Raw genomic sequence first — 24,136 nt, 5'->3', positions numbered from 1 at the left:
ATGGGGAACCTTGTTGAACGCCTTACTGAAGTCCATATAGATCACATCTACTGCTCTGCCCTCATCAATCTTCTTTGTTACTTCTTCAAAAAACTCAATCAAGTTTGTGAGACAGGATTTCCCACGCACAAAGCCATGTTGACTATTCCTAATCAGTCTTTGCCTTTCCAAATACATGTACATCCTGTCCCTCAGGATTCCCTCCAACAACTTGCCCACCACCAAGGTCAGGCTCACTGGTCTATAGTTCCCTGCCTTGTCTTTACCGCCCTTCTTAAACAGTGGCACCACGTTTGCCAACCTCCAGTCTTCCGGCACCTCGCCTGTGACTATCAATGATACAAGTAAGTTTAGCTCTGTATGTTTGATACAGAACATTAGCTCTGGACTGGAGCTCAAAAATGACAATGTAGATTTTGTGCTGCTTGGTGTCATGATCTGCTATTCTATATCCATCTGGTGCCCATCATCTATGTGAGCATTAATACCTGAACGAAGGTGACATTGCTTGTATCAGAAGTATGCATACAATATGGAAATGTCAATTTTAAAAGTGCACAGTGTATGGGTGCTATGGAATTGAATTTTACAACTTATAATTGTTAGTCTATGATTAGGGTAGCACGGTGGCTTAGTGATGGGAATCCGAGTTCAATTCCAGCCTTGGGCAACTGTCTGTGTGGTGTTTGCACATTCTCCCCGCGCCTACATGGGTTTTCTCTGGGTGCTTCAGTTTTCCCCTACAGTCCAAAGATGTGCAGGTCAGGGTGGATTAGCAATGCCAAATTGCCCATAGTGTCCAGGGATGTGCAGGCTAGGTGTATTAGTGATGGGAAGTGCAACGTGACAGGGTAGGAAGGTTGGTCTGTGTGGGATGGTCTGAGAGTCGGTGTGAACTCAATGGGTCGAATGCCCTGCTCCAACATTGTAGAGATTCTGCGATTGTTTAATTCTAAGTACTATAATTTTAAGATTTTTAGAATTATGAAACAAGCTGACTCTCAGATTCCATAATGTCAGAGCTATGATTCTAAGCTTCTACATGTCCTTAAATCTGAACCTCTATGATTGTATCATTCCCCAAAGCTAAAAGTATGTGATTATGAAGTGCTAGCAGATATAGGTTCAAGTCCCATCTACTCCAGAGTGTTTAAGATTTTGAGATTTTACTGTCACATGTACTCAAGTGCAGAAGTACAGTGAAAAGTATACAATGTCATCACACTTGGTGCCATTTTAGATAAGGGACCTAGGCTCAAAAAAAGCTTAGGTACAACGTAGTAACAGAAACAAGAGTTTAAAAGTTAAGCATTACTTCATAGACTATTAGAAAAATGAAGAAATAGGTAATACTTTATACTAAAGTCATAATTTAAACTTGGAAAACAAGAATAAAAAGTTAAAAAATAACAACGCCCAACAAGTTGATTAGAAAACACCTATATTTGAAGATAATGATTCTAAGGCTGCTAATATTCTATCATTTTCCACAAAGCGTAATTCTAAAACTCTACAATCCAAAATTCTGAACGAATACTTCTAAGATTGTCGGCGCTGTTTTTTTCCCCCCTATGATCTCGCGTGGTTACCCGGGATTTGAGTATTTAATGCTGGGGGAAATATTGCTTGAACGTTCGCTTTTCTGCACACTGAGCAGCCGTGTTCAGACTGTGTACTCTCTGCCTGGCAGCTGCTACATACCTGGCATTCCACCGTCACACATACAGCTTACAGCATGGTGATTAAAGTGTTCATCGCATCCTCCTCCGGTTCCAAAGTGGTAAGAATATACTCCTGAGTCAGAATTTACAGAATATTCTTTATATGGTGCAGGAAGACAAAAACAGAAACGTGTAAGAGTTAAAAGAAATTGTTTTCCCCAAGAAGTTGTTAAACATTTGCAAGTGATTTATTCAGTGATTGTTAAAGCATTGGGGCATTGTTAAATATTTCGGGATTTGAGATTGTTGTGACTACTTCTCTGTTAAAACATTTCCTTTTAAGATGGCAGTTTCTTGAACACACTCTAATTTCCCTGAATGGCTTCGATTTTTCGCAAAAGCGACATTACATTTGCAAGTCATGGAATTTAACTCTGTAGCTGAAAATGTGTTGCTGGAAAAGCGCAGCAGGTCAGGCAGCATCCAGGGAGCAGGAGAATCGACGTTTCGGGCATGAGCCCTTCTTCAGGAATTTAAATCTGTATACAGGTACAGTATGTAGAGAGAGAGAGAGTTCATTGCAGCGTCTGGCAGTCTGAGGGTTACATCAGCTGGCCGGAGGAATGGGGAATTTCAATGAGCCTGATGGGGCTTTGCTCTGCTGTTATTTCAAAACGGGCTGAACAGGATGCAGCGCGTCGTGGAAGATCTCCCAAAAATCCAGTGTTTAAGCAACCTGGTGGAAATGGACTTCGCAAAATGCAACAGGAGCCTTAAGACAAGACAGAAACTGACTCCGAACCATCAATCCTCTGGAGAAAATGGTCTGAATTAAGTCTTTGTTTATACATTTTGTTTTTCTTGATGTATCCAATCATTGCCTGATTTGGAATGTCCACTGAGGAGTTGAACACATGAGAAGTTCTAAGGTTTTGCAGACTTGAGCAGTTTAGTGGGGAGTCATGAGTTTTTTTTAATGCAGGTTAGTTTAGTCAGGCAGTGGAGTCCTTGCCCTGAGCAGATCAAATGGCTTTGTTGCCCGAGTTTTCTTGATATGCCTGTTTGGAGCTCCTGTCTTGCTTCCACTGTTTTGAGCTGTCAGCTTGATTTTCAATAAAGTTGATGTAAAGCACCAGCAACTAATTAAAAAAAGACCTAATCTCTGGTTGAAGGAAAACATATAACTTCTCACGGTCTGCGAAAGCATAAATTTGATGAATTAATCAATTGAGTGTTCTACAAAAAACATGGAACAGCCAGTTACCAAAGCCTGACCTTCAGATCAGATAGATATATAGCCAGTAAGGGGTAAAGGCAATGTCACCTAGTCTTCACATAGGGCAGAGTCTAGATTAGAGTGATGCTAGAAAAGCACAGCATGTCAGGCAGCATCCGAGGAGCAGGAAAATTGACGTTTCAGGCAAAAGCCCTTCATCAGGAATTAAGGCAAGGAGCCTCCGGCGTGGAGAGATAAATGGGAGGGTGGGGAGAAGGCAGCCAAGAGTACAATAGGTGGATGGAGGTAGGGATGATAGGTCAAAGAGGAGGGTGGAGTGGATAGGTGAGAAGGAAAATTGGCAGGTAGGACAGGTCATGAGGATAGTGCTGAGCTGGCAGGTTGGAACTGGGGTAAGGTGGGGGGAGGAGAAATGAGGAAACTGGTGAAGTCCACATTGATGCCCTGGGGTTGAAGTGTTCTGAGGTGGAAGATGAGGCATTCTTCCTCCAGGCGTCCGGCAGTGTGGGAGTGGCGGTGGAGGAGGCCCAGGACCTGAATGTCCTCGGCAGAGTGGGAGGGGGAGCTGATGCTGATTTCCAGCATCTGCAGTACCCACTTCTGTCTAGTTCACATAGGGCAGCCCTGTCATTCGAGAGAGATGATTGGTAATGGTTACCACACCTCAGGCGAGGGAAGAGGCTGAACACGAGAATCCTTCATGGTAACCTCAGCTGGTTTGGGAATAGAACTCACTCTCTTGGGTCAACAGACTGAGCTTTCCATAACCCCTTGCATAACCAGGATGTGAGCTGCAATAAAGGTACACTCCCTTCCTCTTGTATTTTTACAGGTCTCTCGGTTTCAGTCTTTCACCAGTCACAGCTCAGACACTTCTATGTATAGTACTGTAGTACCTTTTAATATCTCTTTGAGATTGCAGGGTTTGCGTGCTATTCACCAGTACTAGTTGCAGGTAGTTTGACAGTCCACATAGGAGGCTTTTGCTCATTGGGATTTTGCAATTGTCCATTTATGGAGGTTAGGAATTCTGCATCTATTCATCCTTATATGTAATTCTTCGCCCCCGTGATTTAACCATCAAGCATTCTGTGGCAGGCTTACAGGTAACCTGTTCATTTCATGTTATCCTGATTTAAACTTCCCTGTTGAGTTTTAAAGCAGCATTTTAGTTTTGTCACAATGGAAAAGAAAACAACCTGCATTTATATAGCATTTCTCACAACCTCATAAAAATGTATTGCAGCCACTGAAGCACTTTTGAAGGGTAGTCGCTATTGCAATGCAGGGAAACACCAATTTGCAGGTGGTCTTCATCCATAAGGTGAATAAGTGAAACCAGAAATCGCTGGAAAAGCTCAGCAGGTCTGGCAACATTTGTAGAGCGAAATCAATGTTTCCGGTTCAGTTAACTCTGATTTCTCTCCACAGGTTCATAATTCCAAGAAAGTGGAGTCACAGGTAGATGGGATAGTCAGGAAGGCATTTGGCAGGCTTTCCTTTATTGTCAGAGCATTGAGTATAGGAGTTGGGAGGTCATGTTGTGGCTGTACAGGACATTGGTTAGGCCGCTTTTGGAATACTCGTGCAATTCTGGTCTCCTGCTCTTGGAAGGATGATTGTGAAACTTGAAAGGGTTCAGAAAAGATTTACAAGGATGTTGCCAGGGTTTGAAGGTTTGAGCTATAGGGAGAGGCTGAATAGACTGGAGCTGTTTCCCTGGAGCATCGGAGGCTGAGGGGTGACCTTATAGATGTTTATGAAATCATGAGGGGTATGGGTAGAATAAATAGACAAAGTCTTTTCCCTGGGATGGGAAAATCCAGTACTAGAAGGCATAGGTTTAGGGTGAGAGGGGAAAGATTTAAAAGGGACCTAACGGGCAACCTTTTCACACCGAGAGTGGTTCGTGTATAGAATGAGGTGCCAGAGGAAATGGTGGAGGCTGGTACAATTACAGCATTTAAAAGGCATTTTGTTGGGTATATGAATAGGAAGGGCATAGAGCGATATGCGCCAAGCGCTGGCAAATGGGACTAGATTAGTTTAGGATATCTGGTCAGCATGGACGAGTTGGACCAAAGGGTCTTTTTCCATGCTGTACATCTCTGAGTCTATGCTGCCAGACCTGCTGAGCTTTTCCAGCAATTTCTATTTTTGTTTCTGATTTCCAGCATGTGCAGTTCTTCTGTTTTTTTTATGATGGTGAATAACTAGGTAATCTGTTTTAATGATGTTAGTTCAAGAATGGCTATTGGTCAGATCTTCTCTGCCCTTCTTTGAATCTATAGAATCTTTCATCAATCGACTGAAAGGTCTGACAGCACTTTGGCTGAAGATCTCATCAGAACATTAATATTTCCTAACAATATAGCGCTGCTTCGTCCTGCTTGAGGGTGTCAGCGTTTAATTATGTGCTCAGGTTTTTTGGATTGGGGCTTCTACCTGTCATTTTTGACTGTCAAAAGCCAACTAATACTGGTAAATATTAGTAATCCCTGCAATCTCCGATCCATTTTAAAAGATGCCACAGCACCATCCAAAGAAGGACAGGATCAATACTTTTGACATCCTGACCAATAGTTATTCTATTACAGTGATGTTATTCAAGAGTATCTGGGTATTCAGTTCAATGTTGTTTGTAAAACCTAACTGTGTTTAAGTTGTTTCCATGCTCTACAATGGTGACCATACATGAAAAGTACCAATAGCTATATAATTCCTCTTTCACCCCTATCACTTTGATACCCCCCCTCCCAACTGTGGTCTGGTGTTCTATTGTATTATTTTACTTAAAGATCGAAGTAAGTTGGAGAGGGTCCATTCATGTCGAGGTACCCTCTCTGTTTCTTAACTTGCTTCAACGACTGCTGCTGTTCCCAGCTGGTAGGTCTCTGTTTGGCCCTCCAGCTTTGAGAGTCTTCCCATCATCTTTACTTGAACAGGAGCCTGTTACCATGCCAACTAAGGGCCACTCCCAGCCAAAATCAATTACGCAAGTGATTGTTTCTTCCTGGGCATGGGTTTGAGATTGGGCACCAGATGATTCCTGTTTCCCATTCCCCAGGTGAAAATACAGCCTGTGAAGCAGTGATAGTGTCTCTATCTTTGGACCATGAGACTTGAGTTCAAGTTCCACACACACAGGGGGTGTGTAATAACATCTGCGAACGGGTTAGTTAAAAAAAAATGAAAATCCAGTCTGTAGAGGGACATAGGCAAGTAAATGGGGAAAACCTGCCTGATAGAGTACAATATATGTTGCTGAGAGGTTGTCCAGTTTGTAATAAGGACAGAAAAACGCAATATTATTTAAACGGTGAGAGATGCCAAAATGCTGCAATACAGAAGGATACAAGTGTCCTTGTACATGAATCACAAAATGTCAGCTTACAAGTACAGCAAGTAACTAGGAAGGCAAATAGGATGTTGCCTTTTATTGCAAATGGAATGGAATGTAAACGTACCAATGTCTTGCTGTAATTATATAGGGCACTAGTGAGACTACATCTGCAGCACTGTGTGCGGCTTTGGTCTCCTTACTGAAGGAGAAAGTGAGGTCTGCAGATGCTGGAGATCAGAGCTGGAAATGTGTTGCTGGAAAAGCGCAGCAGGTCAGGCAGCATCCAGGGAACAGGAGAATCGATGTTTCCTGAAGAAGGGCTAATGCCCGAAACGTCGATTCTCCTGTTCCCTGGATGCTGCCTGACCTGCTGCGCTTTTCCAGCAACACATTTCCAGCTCTCCTTACTGAAGGCAGGATTCAACTGCATTGGAAGCAGTTCAGAGAAGGTTCGCTGGGTTGATTCCTGCAGCAAAGGGATTATCTTCTGAAGGAAGGTTGAACAAAAATGAGAGGTGATCATATGTTTCCAGGTGGACTTGACAAGGTAGATGTTGAGAGGATTGTTTTCTCTCAAGGGGGAATCTAGAACTCGGAGGCAGATGGTCAGGATAAGGGGTTGCTCACATGATAGAGATGAGGACAAATTCTGTTTTTGCCAATGTTATGAATCTTTGGTGTACTCTATCCCAGAGAGTTAGGTGGAGGCTGGGAAGCTTAATATGTTCACACTTAGGATAGAGTGAGAGGGAGACAGAGAGAGAGAGAGAGAGGAGGAGAGATTCCTGAGGGGAGTCCAGGATTATAGGGAGCAAACAGGCATATAGAATTGAAACCAGCTCTGGTGAAGTGTCAACTAGACTTGAAACATTAGCTTGTTCTCTCTCGACAGATGCTGCCTGATCCATTGTGATTTTCAGCAGGTTGAAAATTGAAATCACGATCATATTGAAAGGCAGAGCAGGTTTGATCGGCTGCATGGCCCATTCTTGCTTCTATTTCTTTTGTTCTTATGTTCTTGTGAAGAAAATATTTCAATGTGCCTCCCATTGGAGGAACTTAGAGGAATAGGAGATGATCAGGGTGTGTTATGAGTATGAGCTTTCTCACAATTTGTTTCAAAATACATTCCCAACAAGTGAAATCACTTATTTTGGGATGAAGTAGCAGATTGTGGTGCTGTTAACTAATGCAAATTTCTTCTGTGCAAACAATATGGTTAATGTGCTGATATAATTGCACGTTACGTGTCAGTTGTTTCCAAACATGAATCACTCATGAGCCACTTATTCACCCAAATGACATGGAACTTTTCAAGGATGAATGCAGTTGAAAGATTCTGGTGTTTTCAGACCATGAGGATTAAAACACCAATGGAGTATAATGCTAAGCTAAATGAACAATGAATTAACTGTCATTTAAGCAATATCTTCATGTCTAAAGTATGGAACAAACTGTCATTGAGTTTGGCGATTATTAGAAAGGAACTTTACAGAGAGGAGCCAAATTAAAGCAAGAGAGAAGAATTAAAAATTAGGAAGCAAGTGTAAAAGGTTTACGATAAGAGTTCCAGAGTCAGGGGCAAGGTAACTAGGAATATAAAATTACGTAAAAATGGCAAACAGGAAAGGATTAGCCACTTTGAGACAGTCCTATACTGTTGTAATTCTGTACCCCAAACCCCAAAACCTCCACTGTTTAGCTACCTTGAAATAGCCTGGAAAAGGCAAACAAATGCTTACATCAAGAATTTGGGAAGTTCATCTCTAACCCCTTATAATGCATTAAATCAAGTGGCAGAAGATAACGATGACTCACTAGTTTTTGTGCCATAATGTGGAAAAAGGAGAAAGGATGAACATAACAGACAAATAGCAATGTTGGAATATGATCTTGACACAAAAATAGAAGAGAAGCAAAGATTCTTGTAGATCCTGAAATAAAAAATTAAGGATTGAAATATGCTGGTTGATGTTGATGAGAAATGAGACACGATGTTTTCACCTTGAACTCATCATCACAGCCACACAAATGCCAAATTTCAAATGGTCACAGCAACTTATAATGCACAAGAAAATGTGCTGATCAGTTGAGGCACTGCAATGGACAATGCACCAAGAAGTTATAGATTCCTCCACACCAGGGTTTTGTGTAATTAAGAAAAGGTGCAATGCCCAGACATGTTCCTTTTACTTGCAGAGGGCCGGAATCTGGATGTGAAGCTTACTTATGAACAAGACAATCAGTGGCTGAAGTAGACCATTTGGCTCCATCATTCATTAAGATCATGAGTGGCCTGATTACATCATATTCTTACTGACTCCTGATAATCTTTCACCCCCCTTTCTTATCAATAATTTATTCACCTCTGCCTTAAATATTTTAAAGATTCTGCTTCCATTGCCTTTCAAGGAAAAGAGTTCCAAAACCCCTCAGCCTTTCCTGAGGAACTGTTTCTCCTCATCTCTATCCTGAGTGGGTGACCTCTGATTTTTAAACTGTGGCATTCAATTTTAAATTCTCCATAAATGGAAACATACTTTCCATATCTACTCTGTCAAGATCGCTCAGGATCTTGCATGTTTCAATCAAGTGACAATAAAGCTACTTCAATTCGACATGTTGCTGTTTTGAAGTGCACTGGATGTGGACGTCTAAGAGCCTTCTTCATAAGAAAAATGGTTCACTCCAAGAAATAGTCTAGGCAACCTTTTGTGAACTGTTTTGAATATATGTACACCCTTCCTGAAATAAAGAGATGAATCCTGTACACAGCGTAGCAAATGCGGTCTCACCAGTGTCTTGTATAACTGAAGCATGACCTTACGACTTTTGTGTTCAATTCCCCTTGCAATAAACAATAATATTATATGAGCTTTTTTAATTGCTTGCTGTATCTGTATCCTAACCTTTTGTGATTCATGCATGACCACACACACATTCCTCTTAATCTCAGAGCTCTGCATTCTTTCACCATTTAGATAATATGTCTTTTTATTCTTCCTGTCAAAGTAAGAAATTTCACATTTTCCCATATTAAAATCCATTTGCCAGATTTTTCTTTCCACTTACTTATCCTATTTATATGCCTTTATACCTCTCTTTATTTTCTTCGTAACTTACTTTCCCACCTATTTTGACAGCCATACCTTTGTTCCCGTCATCCAAGTTATTTACATAACTTGATATAAACTGAGCCCCAATGCTGATCCCAAAAACTTTGTATCTTGCCAACCAGAAAATGCCTCATTAATACCTGCACTTCGCTTCATGTTACCTCAATTTTCCATCCATCTCAATTCAGATGTTGTATGTATCCTACACCATGACCTATCATCAGGATTTAACTAAATGACCTGCTTTGATATTTTTTATAATAGTTTCCCACATCTTCCCTATGACAAATATTAACTGGCTTGTAGTTTCATGCTTTTTGTCTTGCTCCATTGTTAGAAATAAAGGAGTTACATTTGCTAATTTTCAGTCTAATCAAATCGAGGAAATGTTGGAAAATTAAATGTAATGAATCAGCTATTGCACGAGCCCTTTTTTTGGTTGAAGGTGCTGGGATGAACACAGCTCTGACAATTCACCAAGCATCAGTTCTGTGGTGATTCTCATTTTCTTGAGTTCCTCCTTCCCACTTCCAGTTATTTCTGGGATGTTACGTAAAACCTTTGATAGCATGGGAAAATGAACCATATTATGAATCTAACTGGTGACTGATTGTTAATATAATTGTTAGCATACTCAGGATTGTTTGCAGGCACTGTCTATCGACAGAGCCATATTTAACCTTAGATGTTATGCTCTGAGTTTTGAAAGTATGGGCTAGTTTAGTATGGTCACTATTTGCCTATTCAAGGCAGTCAAAGGGATTGCTGTTGATTGGATCTATCAGTCATTGGGAAATGCAGCCTGTGTAACAGCACTGAAATTCATGGACACAACTTGTGGTGGGTAGAATGTCTTTGCAGCTTGATAGCATCCTGTTCATTGCGAAAACTAGTTCTGTCGCTGCTGCACACTCGCGGCGTGAAGCAGCTAAGTTCACCTGGTGCTCAGTTTTTGAGATACCTCGGGCTCTCTCTTCAGGCCTGAAAGTGGCGTCCTCAGACCCATTCATGAGAATGTGCTATCCACAGCCACCAATGAAATGGTTGTGACAGCCATCATTCCGCAGGGGTAGCTTTAATGTTCCCTACTTTGACATCAAGCTCGGTGAACTGAATTTTTTTTTTTGTTGCCGGTCTTTATTTTTGTAAAAAAAGTTTCAGTTAGATGTGTTGCTTTTAATACCAATCGCTAGAATTGAATAGCTCCAGATCCACATGCTTTGTAGTGTAGAATTGATGGGTGCAGTGACAATAAGCTCAGCTCAAAAGTATATCCAACAAGAGGAGGAAAAAGTGTTTCTACCTGTTTCCACCCATCCTTTCTTCCTTTTTCTATTCTTTCTTCTTTTCTGTCCATCCTTCTTTTCAGTCCTTGGTTGTCCTTCTTCACTCCACAGCACTCCAGATCTATGTTATTGGCCAGCCCAATGCAAGGGACAGATAATTTCTTGTCCTATCTGGTTAGTGAGCTGGCCTCTTCAACTACTATAATGTGTTGGCCATTTATTAATGAGGGTTGGTCATCAGGATGGTTTAAGACCACCTCCTGCTGTTTTGGGCAGGGCAAGATGCCATCACAGACAATGTCTGACTCTAGTAATGCAGCAGGTAATTAACATGACCCCCCCCTCCCCCTCAGGGTTTTAAACAGAAACAAAAACAGAAGTTGCTAGAAAAACTCAGCAGGTCTGGCAGCATCTGTGAAGAGAAATCAGAATTAACGTTTTGGATCTGGTGACCCCAGTAAGCCCTGGAAGTTAGAATTTGGTTTTCATATTGAATTCAATACCCACTAGCATATTTTTTCAGAAATTAGAATGGACATTTGTGGAAACGAAAGAGAGACCTTCATTTATTGAGAATCTTTTACAACCTCAGGATGTGCCTAAATCCTCTCACAGTCACAGAAGTGTTTGCAGTGTGGACATAGTTGTGCCATACCAAACAATAGTCAGTGTGTCTACAGCATCCTTCCAAAAGCAGCAATACAATAATAACTAGGTAGTCTGCTTTTCTTTTTGAGTGCTATGGGATCTTTTACATCCACTGCAGATTATAGATGAGATATCAGATTAATACAGCATTCAAAAGACAGCACCATCAACACTGCAGCATCCTTCCAATACTGCACTGAAATTCCAGCGTTTCCAGTGAGTTGTTTACTCAGGAAAGAAAGCCACTGGATTAATTCAGGCTGTTAAAAATGTGACTGATCTGATATCAAAGAGTTAAAGTTAACACAGAATTGTGGCTTTTAAGAAGTTGGAAGTATTCCAATGCTCAAATCCATAACATTTGGTAGACTGCAGGGGAGTCAGTCTTTTTCTTTATAAACAGGTTTTTCACATCAACATTCATGTTCCACGCTGCACTGTCATGAGACAGGTCATGAAGTGGTCACTGCCGGAGTGAGCTGAACCAAAGCACCAGAACCACTCTGGAATGGCTGTCTGGCCCACTCCTACCAATCGCACCCCTTGGATAATTAATGGTGAGAGTGGTGGGTTCTTGCAGCGAGAGAAGGACGATCGTAATTCACTGATGCCCCACACACACACATTCCAATGGATCTTATGTGACTTAAGTATGAGTGGATTTGGCTTGAAATCTGCAGCATGCTTGGAAAGGCACTGGCTTTCTAACTGTACTGATAAGTGGGAACAGCAGACTTATATTGACAGAACTGGGATAATAGGAGCGGAAAGAGTAGCTTTTGATTATAAACAATCTCTCTTCATCGGTGGACTTGTCTCTTGTGATTTAGTTTATTGCCATGTTTACCAGTTAGAGACGTTCGAAGAACCAAACTTCTGAAAAGCAGTAATAAACATGTAGTTCCACAATGTTCAGACCTGAAGTGCTGATGGGAGAATTGATTACTTTTGGACAGTGTTAAGTTGCTTACTTATACATCTAGCTTATTGAGTTGGGAAAATAGCTGACATTTAGCAGTTCTCATTTTATGTTTACATTTGTTTGAAAGCCAAGAGGCAATGTGGAAAGGCTTTGAAAGGAAATGATGGATGGAAGTGTTTCTGAAGCTTTTATATCTACATTACAAGACTTTGCTGTATGGATGGTTTCATTTCTAATGAAGCTTTGTATATGGCTTAATGAATTTTAAGTTAAATAATAGAACCTGTGGCCATGCTTTGTATAATATCTTACATTCCATAATGAAGATTTGTTCTACACTAGATCCTTCAGCTATAATTGATCTGTGCTGTTACTCTTTGTTAGAAAACTTAACATGAATCGAGATTGCTTCTGCTAACAAAACCTTAATCTGGAAAACTGGGGACCTGGGATATAGGTTGAACAGTTTAAATGTATTGTGCGATTGTTGTCTTATGGCCTTGTAATATCCAAGATCTTTTTGATCACTGAAAATTATGCATTTAAAGTAATCATGCAGAACATGACCCAACTCCTGCAGATTCCTCGCTCTGTGCTAATTGAGGTCACTGACAAAAGTTCTGATTCCACATTAGGACTTTCCAGTTGTCCGTGGGTCCCGTTTGAAAAGTACAGATGTAGATCAGACTTGTTAGTGCGGTTCTTTTCAATAATGGCTCATGAAAAGCCCCAGGATAAGCATCTGGCCGGTAGTGATTCCTCAACCAACATCTCCAGAAGAAAAACTGTCCAGCTGCGCTCAAAATACACATTGGGCTACAGGCAGATTTCACCCTAAAACTGCCAAATTGCCCACAAAAACTCACTTCAGGGGGCAACCAGTCCGAGCAAAGTCACCATTGTAAATAGCATTGGAGGAAATGGTGAGGAGCTACTGCTCCAATCGCGGTACGGCTGTCTTCCACATTTGCTGCTGATAGGTTCAGAGTGGGGCCATCAATAGCAAATACAGAAGAGGACCAAGACTGTGGTTGGTAATAATGAGGTGGTTGACAGCAGTCAGCTAGAGACAAGATGGGTGACACCAAATAGCTGCAAAGGGCGAGTGAGGTGCTGGACAGGGACAGAGGGAAGCAAAGCGGAGTGAGAGTTTGTAGAGTGGGGGTATGTGTAATGGATGTAGTGAACACTATTTTCATGATTCACTGAGATAGCATGTTGGAACTGAAGCCCCACCATTCCTGCAGAGATGTTCTGGAGCTGAGAAGACTGACCTCCAAAACCACAACCATCCATCCCATTAGCCAGATATGATTTCAACCATTGGAGAGATTACCTCTTGGTTTCCAGTATCTCCAGTTTGCTAGAGTTCCTCAATGCCACATTTAGTAAAACGTGGACTTGACATTAAGGGCTGTCACTCTCACCTCAACTCTGGAATACAGTTCTTATATCAATGTGTGAACCAAGACTGTGATGAAGTCAGGAGCTGAGTGGCCCTGGCAGAACCTAAACTGGGCGTCGCTGAGCAGGTGCTGCTTGATACCACTGCTGATGGCACTTTCCATCACTTTACTGATGATCGGAATAGTATGATAGAATGGTAATTGGGCGGGCTGATTTGTCTGCTTTTTATGTATAGGAAATACCTCGACAACTTTCCCACATTGTTTGTTGGATGCCAGTGTTATAACTGTACTTGAACCATCTGACTGGGGGAGTGGCAAGTTCTGGAACACAAGCCTTCAATACTATTACAGGAATGTTGTCAGGGCCCATAGCCTTTTCAGTATCCAGTGTTGCCAACTGCTTGATATCATGTGGAGTGAATCGAATTGCCTGAAGACTGGTATCTGTAATGCTGGGAACCACTGGAGGAGGCCGAGATGGATCATCCATCTTGTCTGCTCCAAGTGTTGCTCAACATGGAGTGCTGAGTCATCAGCTGTGAGAGGTGTGGTATGTAGTAGCCAGCAAGAGGTTTCCTTGCCAAAGTTTGATCTGTTGCTATGAGACTTCATGAGATCTAGGGTCAATGCTGAAGATTCCCAGAGCAACTCCCTCCTGAAAGTATATCACTGTGCTGCCACCTCTGCTGGGCCTGTTCTACAAGTAGGACCAGACTGCCCAGGGATGGTGATGGTGGTGTCTGGGCCATTGTCATACTCATGAAACCATGTCATGCAGACTGCTCCTGTTATTATCAAGGTGATTGCTTGATTAGGCTGTGGTAGACTGCACTCAATTTTGTCACTGGTCCACAGAGATTAGTAAGTAGGACTTTGCCGGATCATCAGGATAGAGTTTGCTGTTGTTGCTTCCAGTGCTGTGATCGATGCCATGGCACACATCTTTAGAACGTTCCCCAACAAGGTCTAGGTGATGTAGATCTCCCAATGTTATCTTCAGTTTTAACAGAAAGAGTTGCAACAATGTGCATTTGCTTCTTTCAGCTTCTGGATGTAGTCCTTTGTCTTCAGCCTGCTATACCACTGAACTCATCAACCTCTGCTGAGCTCTGTTGTCTCTGTCTCCTTCTGAGTCATTTCATTCAGACACCTTTTTAGTTCTAATCTCGGTTCTCTCAGAAACTGGGAGAGTCAGTTTCTTATCTCAATTTCCCTTCAGTTTCCCTTTTTTTAAAAATTAGAATCTGTCTCAATGAAATAAAAGCCACGTCCAGAAATTCCATCACCATTGCCTTGGGATATCTCAAGGCTGTGCAAGATACCTGATAAAGATGGTGAACAAGTCTGATCTTTATTCCTCGCTCACATTCTGCAGAAAAGTTCCTGGATAACATGCTCATTTGTTGACAATGCCATAGCCACAACATGTTTGAGATTGGGCTTCAAAACTTTTGTTTTCATTTGGTCTGATCTTTGAGCACCTTTTTATTTCTGGCTATAGTTTCATGTTATGCTTCTCCCGCCAACATTAACCAACAGGAACTTTAGGAAGTCAGGCATAGCACTGAGTTCATTTTTAAAGTTAATTTACACACTGATTGCTTTAATTTGTGGTGCATTTTTCCAACAAATGGTGTAGGAGCTATTATTTGGAAATTGACATAGTTTGAATGTGTTTGATTGTACAGTCAGTGGCTAATGGGGTTATATAATTAGGTGTGGAATGATTTCCCTTTCTTTTCACCCTTCTTTTGACTGTAACAATTTCTTTATAATATGAATCTGCTTGCGAGTTCAATGTCTGTTTAAGTGATGCGAGTTCTAAACAGCCCACAGAAATTTTCCTGCAAGTTTCATTCCAAACAAAAAGGGAAATAATATTAATTTTGCTTATCACACAATCTAAATTAAACAATAAAGCTTTGATTTGCCCTCACACATTCATTCAAGTGTTCCCACATCTTCAGGAGCTCACACTGTTGAATTTATTTACTACATTTGTGGGACGTGGGGGTCGCTGGCTGAGCCAGCATTGATTGTCCATCCCTACTTGCCCTTGAGAAGATGGTGGTGAGCTGCCTTCTTGAACCGCTGCAGTCCACCTGCAGTGGGTTGGCTCTCAATGCTGGTAGGGAGGAGAATTTCAGGACTTTGACCCAACCGACTGTGAAGGAACAGCAGTATATTTCCAAGTCAGGATAGGGAATGGCTTGGAGGGGAACTTGCAGGTAGTGGTGTTCCCAAGTTTCTGCTGCCTTTGTCCTTCTAGATGGAAGTGGTTGTGGGTTTGGAAGGTGCTGTCTAAGGATCTTTGATGAATTTCTGCAGTGCATCTTGTAGATAATAGTACAGACTGCTGTTACTGAGCGCTGGGGTGGAGGGATTGAACGTTTGGTGCCATTCACGTGGGTTGCTTTGTCCCGGATGGTGTCGAGCTTCTTGAGTGTTGTTGGAGCTGCACCCATCCAGGCAAGTTATAATGATTGTCAGTAGTTCAGAATATATCTTCAGTATACATTTACCATGTTTCACAAACCCTGTCCAGAAGGTGCCATTGTTGGTCTCGTTGTATTTATCTCTGCTCTTGCCCAACATATTAATTACAATTATAGGGGCAGCTTCCATATAAATCCTGATAACAGTCAGCTTTGAGTCAGACATTGCTCTTGATACCACAGTTCATTTTTGTATCAGGCAACCTGCCTTCTATTCTTGGGTTAAGTTAAAATGTCCTTCAATTCAACACCAGCAAAATCAGAAATTTATTTTACCTCCCATGGAATGTCCCACAGTGATTTACATCTGATGATTGTTTTATTACTAATAGTCATTAATATGTAGGAAATTGTGGCAAGTACAGTTGCAATCGCTTGACTCTCTAACCGTAAATCAGGTGAACAAATTATTCTGTTTTGAGTGACATTGTTGACCAGGACAAGACTTTACTTACCTTTAAACTTGCTTCCAGCCGAGATTGTAGTTAAGCAGCTCATTTGAACAATAGCACCTCTGCCAAAGTTGCACCCCCGCAAACTTGCATTCAAATGTCTTCTTCAGTTGTGTGCTTAAGCTGACAGTGTTGGGGCTTTACAATTTTAATGTTTTGCTTGTTACCTTCTGGCCTCTCATCCTCCATAAACTTGAGCTTACCCAAAATATTGCTGCGCAAATTTTAAAATATTTCAGAAAACTCGGTGCTCTTCCATATTTAGCCTATTTTGCTCCCTTGTCTTGTGCTGTAGCATCGGTAGTTATGCTTTCAGTTACACAGATACTCAACCCTTTACCCTACTCTAGGATCATAAATTGCCATTTCTGCCATCTCCAACAGGTTGCCACCACCAGACGAATATTCCCCTCCCCTTCCTTGTCCACCTTCCAGATTACACTGGTTCACTTCCCCATTCCCAACACCTCCCCACAGCCCCACTGCACCTTCACCTACAATCGCAGAACATGTAACACTTGCCCATTTGCTTCCTCAGTATCCAAGGGCCCAAACACATCTTGGGGGTGAAGGTGTGCACAATCTACTCTACTGCATTCGCTGCTCACAATGTGGTTGCCTCTACATTGGGGAAATGAAGCATAGACTAGGTGACCACTTTTACAGAACACCTACGTCCTGACCACAAAAAAGACCCTGCGTTTCCTGTTGCCTGCCACTTCAACACACCGCCCTGTTCCCTGGCCAACATTTCTGTCTTGGGCTTGCTGCAGTGCTCCAGTGAAGCTTAGCGCAAGCTGGAAGACCGGCATCCCATTTCAGCTTGGGGAGCCTGCAGCCTTCAGTACTCGATATTGACTTCAAAAACTTTAAGGCCTGACCACCTTTTCCCATGACCTTCTCCCACCTGCACACTCCACGCCCTCTTATGACATGGGCTGCTTTCATCACAGCTAATCTATTGTCAGCCCCTACTATCAGCTTTTCTTCTCCCTCAGCTCAGCATTATCCATTCCACTATCTGCCCAAGCACTGTTCTCTCTCCCTCTCCAGGCTCCATCTTCACAGATTGTTTGCTTCTCCCCCTCCCTCCCCATCACTAGTCTTCAGCATTTATGCCAACAGTTTCCTAACTATAATCAGTTCTGACAAAGGGTCACTGGACCCAAAATGTTAACTTTGCTTTCTTTCTACAGATGCTGTAAGACCTGCTGAGTTTCTCCAGTTATTTCTATTTTTGTTTCTGATTTCCAGCATCTGCACTTCTTTGTTTTTCTCTTTACCCTCTGCCTCACTGATTTTCTTTTCAAAGATGCTCCTTTAAACCTCTTAACCAAACTTTTCATCACTTTTGCTTGTGTCCTCCCTTAGCCTGGTGTCAGTTTTGTTTTTGATTGAGTATACACTTGAGAAATGCTTTGTTAAAGATGTGTTACAGATGTAAGTTGCTATTGTTGAGTACCCACTCAGCACCAAACATGTCATTGACATGAATTGTCCATTTGATATTTTCCGATGCATTATTGCATCTGGCTTTGATTCCCTTTTGGGTACAGTATTGTTCAGCCTGCCTTACTCTGAGTTTAGCTTCATAGCCTAGATTTATCCCATCACAGGATTTCAATATTTTTCCTCTGTAACATATACCTTCTCATGCCTTTTTCTAACTTCCAGATCTGAAATTTAAATCCAAGTCAGCAAATTGACATCACAAAACATTCCCTCTCTGAAGCCCCAGTCTCCAACCTTCAAGATGTTTAATATTGGTCCTTTTCCACACTCAAGAAGCTTTATTGTTAGCCAAGAGCAAGTCATCTGCTTGGCAGGCACTCCATGCTCCATGTTAAAGGTTCTGCCCCAATGCCACTGGTGCGCAATGGCTGTGGGATTTACCATCTCCAACAGGGGCTGTCCAACCTCGAGTAGCCAGATTTGAATATTCTTTTCACTTGGGGTTGGTGAGCCAATTTCAGAATAAGATTTGTCATATCCTGGAGTACCATATTACAGTAACCTCACCATGTGGACTGCAGTTTTTGAAGGAGGAATGGGGGCTAAGGGATATAGGTCCATCATTTTCTTCAGGAGAACCAGGGATGGGCAATAGATTCTGGCCTTGACATCACGGTCTACACACTGTAACAGTGTAAAAAGACAAGAATATCCCAGCATACCCTGTTTGTCTATCTCTCTTCCTGTTTTTGGAAAGCCCCTTATCACCTGTACTCCAGTGAATCTGGTCTGTGTCAGAACTGCCCATGCCCCGGACTGCTGTCTCTAGCCACATATCTCTTTTATCCCTCTGCATCGTAAATTGGGGATTAATTCCTGTTTCCTTTCATCTCTCATTAGCACCATCACTCAGTCAGTTACTGCACCCTGACCTTTTGGAATTCTTCTCCCTAACCTTTTCACTGCATCTTCTGGTCTACTTCCTACTGATAATATCCTTTTCTCTGCTTGGTTTTGACCTTGTGAAGGACTCTGCATAATGTGGGTTTTATAATCCAAGTCGTGGTCATCCTTCCGTCTACACAAAAATATTTAAGCTTATCTTCCAATAACTTTTTAGTCTGAATCTAAATCCTTTTTATTGAATCTGGATTCTTTGTACAGACTCTCATTATTTCTCACTGTTCTTTAGCAATAATCCTCTAATTTTGGCACGGTACAAACAGATTACATTCTCTGCTATGTATCTGGCTTTTATGAATCTCAATTTTCTGACTTTGAGTTTATGTTAGCTCTCCATCCGCCCTCCTCCTCACCACACAAAACATTACTTGACTGCTATCTTGTTGTTCACATTTGTATTTAGTTCTGTTTAAATTCAGAAACCAGATTCAAGTGCCTTAGAGGTAGAGAAAGAAGGACCTTGTGTTGTATAGCACCAGTAACAAGGTGTAGAAATAGGGTCGCAAATTATATTGTTGGAATAGCGAACATGTGCACAGCAAGATCCGATAAACAGCTGCAATGTCGTGGACTAGGCAGGTGACCATTTCCTGATGCTGCTTGAGAAAGAAATGTGTATAAAGATTTCTGTTGCACGAGGAGACCAGTCATTCTGTCATTTCTATGCCAGCTGGAAAAGAGCAATCAAATCTCCTCCTATTGTCCACGGTTTTCGTAGATTGGAGCATTTCAAGAGCATATCCAAATATGTTTCTAATGTGAGGAGGATTTCTACCTCACCCTATTCTCCTCCACCCCCGACAAGGCAGAGAGTCCCAGACCCCCATCAAACTCGTGGAGAAAAATATTCTCATTGACCTCCCTCTACTTGTTCCTCCCAATTACTTTTAAATCCATCTTCTCTGGTTATTGACAAATCTACTAAGGGAATTCAATCATTCTTACTCACTCTTGGTCTTATATTTTATGTGGTCTTCAATTAAATCTCCCCTTAGCCTCCTCTGTTCCAAAGAAATCAACCCTAGCCTATCCAATATATTCTCTTAGCGAGAATTCCTAAAATCCTCGTGAATCACCTCTGTACCCTCTCCAGTGCAATCACATCCTTCCTGTGATGTGGTGACCAGTGTTGTATGCAATTGTCCAGCTGTGGTTTAAATAATATTCTATACGGTTAGTGCATAGACTCTTTGTTCTTAATGTTGAGAGCTTGCCCTAGCAGGGGAAACATCCTATATGTCCTTGACCACCATATCTTGCTAACTTGAAGAATTTGTAGAGATGAATTCCAATGTCTCTCTTTTTTGCTCTATCTACATTTTATGGAATCCTACCATTTATTACTCATTTTCTTACCTTTATTTGTCTTCCACACAACTTGAGACTTTTCCACTTTCCTGCCTACCTGTCTAATCCATTGATAATTCCTTGCTTTCTCATCATCATTCACATACCCAACTTCTGTATGATCTGATAATTCTTCATCAGACCTTCCACTTATTGGTCTAATTCATTGATACTTAGCACAAACAGCAAGGGACTCACTACCAAATCCCACAGAATGTTGAAGGAAATAATCCTGTAGTCTCAAACCCCTGTCAATTGTAGCTCTTTCCCTCTGCTGTTGAGCCAATTTTGCCTCAAACTTGTCAGTTGAATTCAATTGATTTTAATTTTTTGACCAGTCTGCCATGTGGGTCCATAACAAGGATCTTGCAAAATTCAACACGGACTTCAAATGTGCTACACACATCTACTGTCCTATTTAAAAGATTAATTCAAGTTCTTTAGACCGGACCTACCAGTAACAAACTGACCTTTGAATAATCCATGTCTCTGTAAATGCCAATGTATAATGTCTTCCAGAAGTTTTTCCCAAAAATTTGCATACTACCAAACTCTGGTGTATAATCACTCTGGATCTCCCTTCTGCCCTTTGTAAAGAAAAGTAACATGTTAGCAATTCTCCAATCTACTGTCACTTTCGTAAAACCAGAGAGGATTGGAAATAGATAGTCAGAACCTCTGCTATTTCACCCCTTGCTTTGTTTAGCAGCCTGGAATACAATTAATCAATCCATTATCCATTTTCAAGTATGATAAATATGTTAATATTTCCTTCTTCACTATGCTTATTTCATCCAGTATTCACTATTCCTCCTTAATTGCAGCCTTTGCTTGGTCTCTTATTTGTGAAAATAGACACAAACTATTCATTAGGAACAATGCCAACATCTTACATATCTGCAGACAAATTATCCTGGTGGTCTCTAATAGACCCTTCTTCTTCCTCAAAATAAGAAAAAAAATCATAAATTTTGTCATCAGGAGAGCTCCTCTGCTTTCTTTTAACTTGTGCCCTGGGTCATTTATGTCCATCTGAAACAGGAGAGTAGGTCTCAGGTTAATGCATCACCCACATTATAGTGAATCTGCAATACAGCAGTCCCTTGGTGTTGTAATCCAGGCTGGTGCTCTATACATGTTCAAATCTCTAAATTAGGACTTGAGAACAAAAACAATTACCTTCTTTTAAGTAGCCACAATGTAATGGTTACTTCAAGCCACTTGATAATAAAAACTGTCAAACAGAATTTGGCATTTAGATGCATAAGGCCAGATCTTAGTCAAAACGTAAGTTTCAAGCAGTGCCTCAGGAGGTGAGAGACATAGAGAGGGAAAAGCTTGTGGGGCACAATCTTAGAGACCAGCTGGAAGTTCTAATGAAGTGAAGAAAACTGGGAATATCCTAGGGATCAGGATGAGATGCTAGTGAAGTTTTCAGAGGATTGGAGTTTGGAGGGCTAGGAATAGTGAGCATTTTAAAATTGAGGCATTGCCAGAGTGAGAGTCAATTCAGTGACTAAAGAATTGTGGGTGAAGAGGACAACAATCTTCTCTCTCAGAATTTGAAGTGTTAACATCTGGCGAAAGCCCGGTTACTCTGTACTTCTTGTTTGTTCATGGACAATGGGTTGTACCTACAATGTTTCTGTTGTTGTTTCTGTAAACTACAGGTTTCAGTCCAACGAGCCATCTTGAACAGAATTCACGTGGTAATGACCTACAGTGCAAAAATGTCTACGGCTGTATAATATAAAACAAACGTTGTCTGCAGATTTCAAACTGTTTCCTGGCGGTTATCCAGAAGCGTCATTCTCTTTGTCCTGTTTTCCTCCTTATTAAGGGGTGGGTAGTTTCTTCTATGGATGTAGTTTGCCAGGATGTCAAAATCTAGAAAATTTCAAACATTCCACAGAGTTCATGTCGAACTCTGGGGTTTGTTTCAGAGGCAGGTTGAGCCATCCATTGGCAAAATTAAGGCACTGCAGTTTTTCATGCTTCTTTCCAGATCTAGCAGGTTTAATATGGGTCATTCCAACAAGGACAGTCTGCATTAGGGGATTAATATTTTGTGTTGTGTATAATGGCCCATGATTTAAAATTATGCTCATTTTTTTTGCTTTTTAAAAACATTTCTTAAGTATGCTGTCCTTCTTGGAATCTGGACAGAACAAATCCTATGCTGTCCTGATTTTTATTTTTCTTATTCATTTATGGGCTGTTGCTGTAGGCCAGTATCTTTGCCCATCGCTAACAGTGGTTAAGATTTGTAGTTTTAAATATGCTGCTGCCCCCATGAAGTGCAGACGTGTGAAATGGCTCCATCTGTGTTCTCCACTGCACCCCACCATCACCACCACCACCCCCTGGATAGTATGTCAGGTTGGAAACTCCAGTGCTATTTTGCTCAGTGCAGGGCCCATCTATCTCTGCGAAAATGCAGGCCAAGCTGAGAAAACCCCATCACTGGTGGAGTGCTTCGAGAACCATGCATTGATTCCATCCAAACATGTTGCATCTTCCATGTTTTAACAGTTGCTGGAAGTGAGAGACTGACAAATTTAGAATCTGACAAGGTTGAGTGGGAAAGTTACCTGCTTTCTGCTATTGTGGGTGGACACAAACAAAATGGTTAACTACAGGGTGCTGTGTTTACTGAGGCAGTGAGCATATTAGCACCAGTTTACTGTGACATATCTTTATGGTTAGCCTGGTTTTAGATGGTGACGCCACAGTGTTTGATTATGAAAGGGAGGTGGGAGCTGGGGAGTGGTTCTGAGGTTAAGGACCGTTTTGGTTCTGGGTATTGAGGACAAGGAGTCAACAGAGGTGATTTCAAATTCAAAAGTACTGTATCCTGTTTTTGTGGATGGTACAAAACTACTCCTAATACCACAGTGTATTGTGAATTCGCTGTATTGCGAATTTCAAAACTAGTATCTGAAATTCAATTTCCTTTCGGGTTGGAATTTACAGGCCCTATTTTGTCTAGTATGGTAAAAAAAAAATTACTAGGCCATCTAACAACAAGAGGTTTTTATCTTTAACGAAGATATAGTGAACTGTGTGACATCAATAGATACAAGTTTGCATTGGTATGACATTCAATACATTATTAAATTATCCGTCAGGGCAGCATGGTGTCTCAGTGGTTAAGACTACTGCCTCACAGCGCCAAGGACCCGGGTTAAATTCCGCTCTTGTGTGACTGTGTGGAATTTGTACATTCTCCCCATGTCTGCCTGGGTTTCCTTCAAGTCATCTGGTTTTCTCCCACAGTCCAAAGATGTGCAGGTTAAGTGAATAGGCCATGCTAAATTGCCCAGAATGTCCAGGGATGCCTAAGTTCGGTGGATTAGCTATGGGAAATGCAGAATTACAGGTGTAGGTTAGGGGGGATGAGTTTGAGTGGGATGCTCTTCAGAGAATTGGTGTGGACTTGTTGGAGCTGAAACTTTATTGCTGGAACAGCACAGCAGGTCAGGCAGCATCTAGGGAACAGAAGATTCGACGTTTCGGGCACATGCCCTTCTTCAGGAATGAGCAGAGAGTGTTCAGCAGGAGAAGATAAAAGGTAGGGAGGAGGGACTTGGAGGAGGGGCGTTGGAAATGTGATAGGTGGAAAGAGGTCAAGGTGAAGGTGATAGGTCGGAGTAGGGTGGAGGCGGAGAGGTCAAGAAGAAGACTGCAGGTCAGGAAGGCGGTGCCGGGCTGGAGGGATTCGGCTGAGACAAGGGGAGGGGGGATGAAGAAACTGGTGAAGTCCAAGTTCATCCCCTGCGGTTGGAGGGATCCCAGTCGGAAGATA

At 41.7% G+C, this 24,136-nt stretch overlaps 1 protein-coding gene across 2 annotated transcripts in view; it reads left to right on the top strand.

Moving 5' to 3' along the window:
• The first annotated feature begins 1,608 nt into the window (after window positions 1-1,608).
• Window positions 1,609-24,136, top strand: part of sh3bgrl (SH3 domain binding glutamate-rich protein like) — an 82,618-nt gene continuing 60,090 nt past the window's right edge. The window contains exon 1 of one of the 2 annotated variants that reach the window (XM_043704427.1): window positions 1,609-1,780. In XM_043704427.1, coding sequence (XP_043560362.1) covers window positions 1,736-1,780 — 45 coding nt within the window. In that variant the 5' untranslated portion in view covers window positions 1,609-1,735. Of the gene's footprint in view, window positions 1,781-2,316; window positions 2,486-24,136 lie in introns of those variants that run through there. The other variant, XM_043704428.1, reaches the window with a different exon arrangement.

The sequence above is a fragment of the Chiloscyllium plagiosum genome, chromosome 15 (assembly GCF_004010195.1).
Source record: "Chiloscyllium plagiosum isolate BGI_BamShark_2017 chromosome 15, ASM401019v2, whole genome shotgun sequence".
NCBI lineage: Eukaryota > Metazoa > Chordata > Chondrichthyes > Orectolobiformes > Hemiscylliidae > Chiloscyllium > Chiloscyllium plagiosum.
Note: the sequence above shows the minus strand (reverse complement) of the source record. Positions and strands in the feature narration are given on the sequence as shown.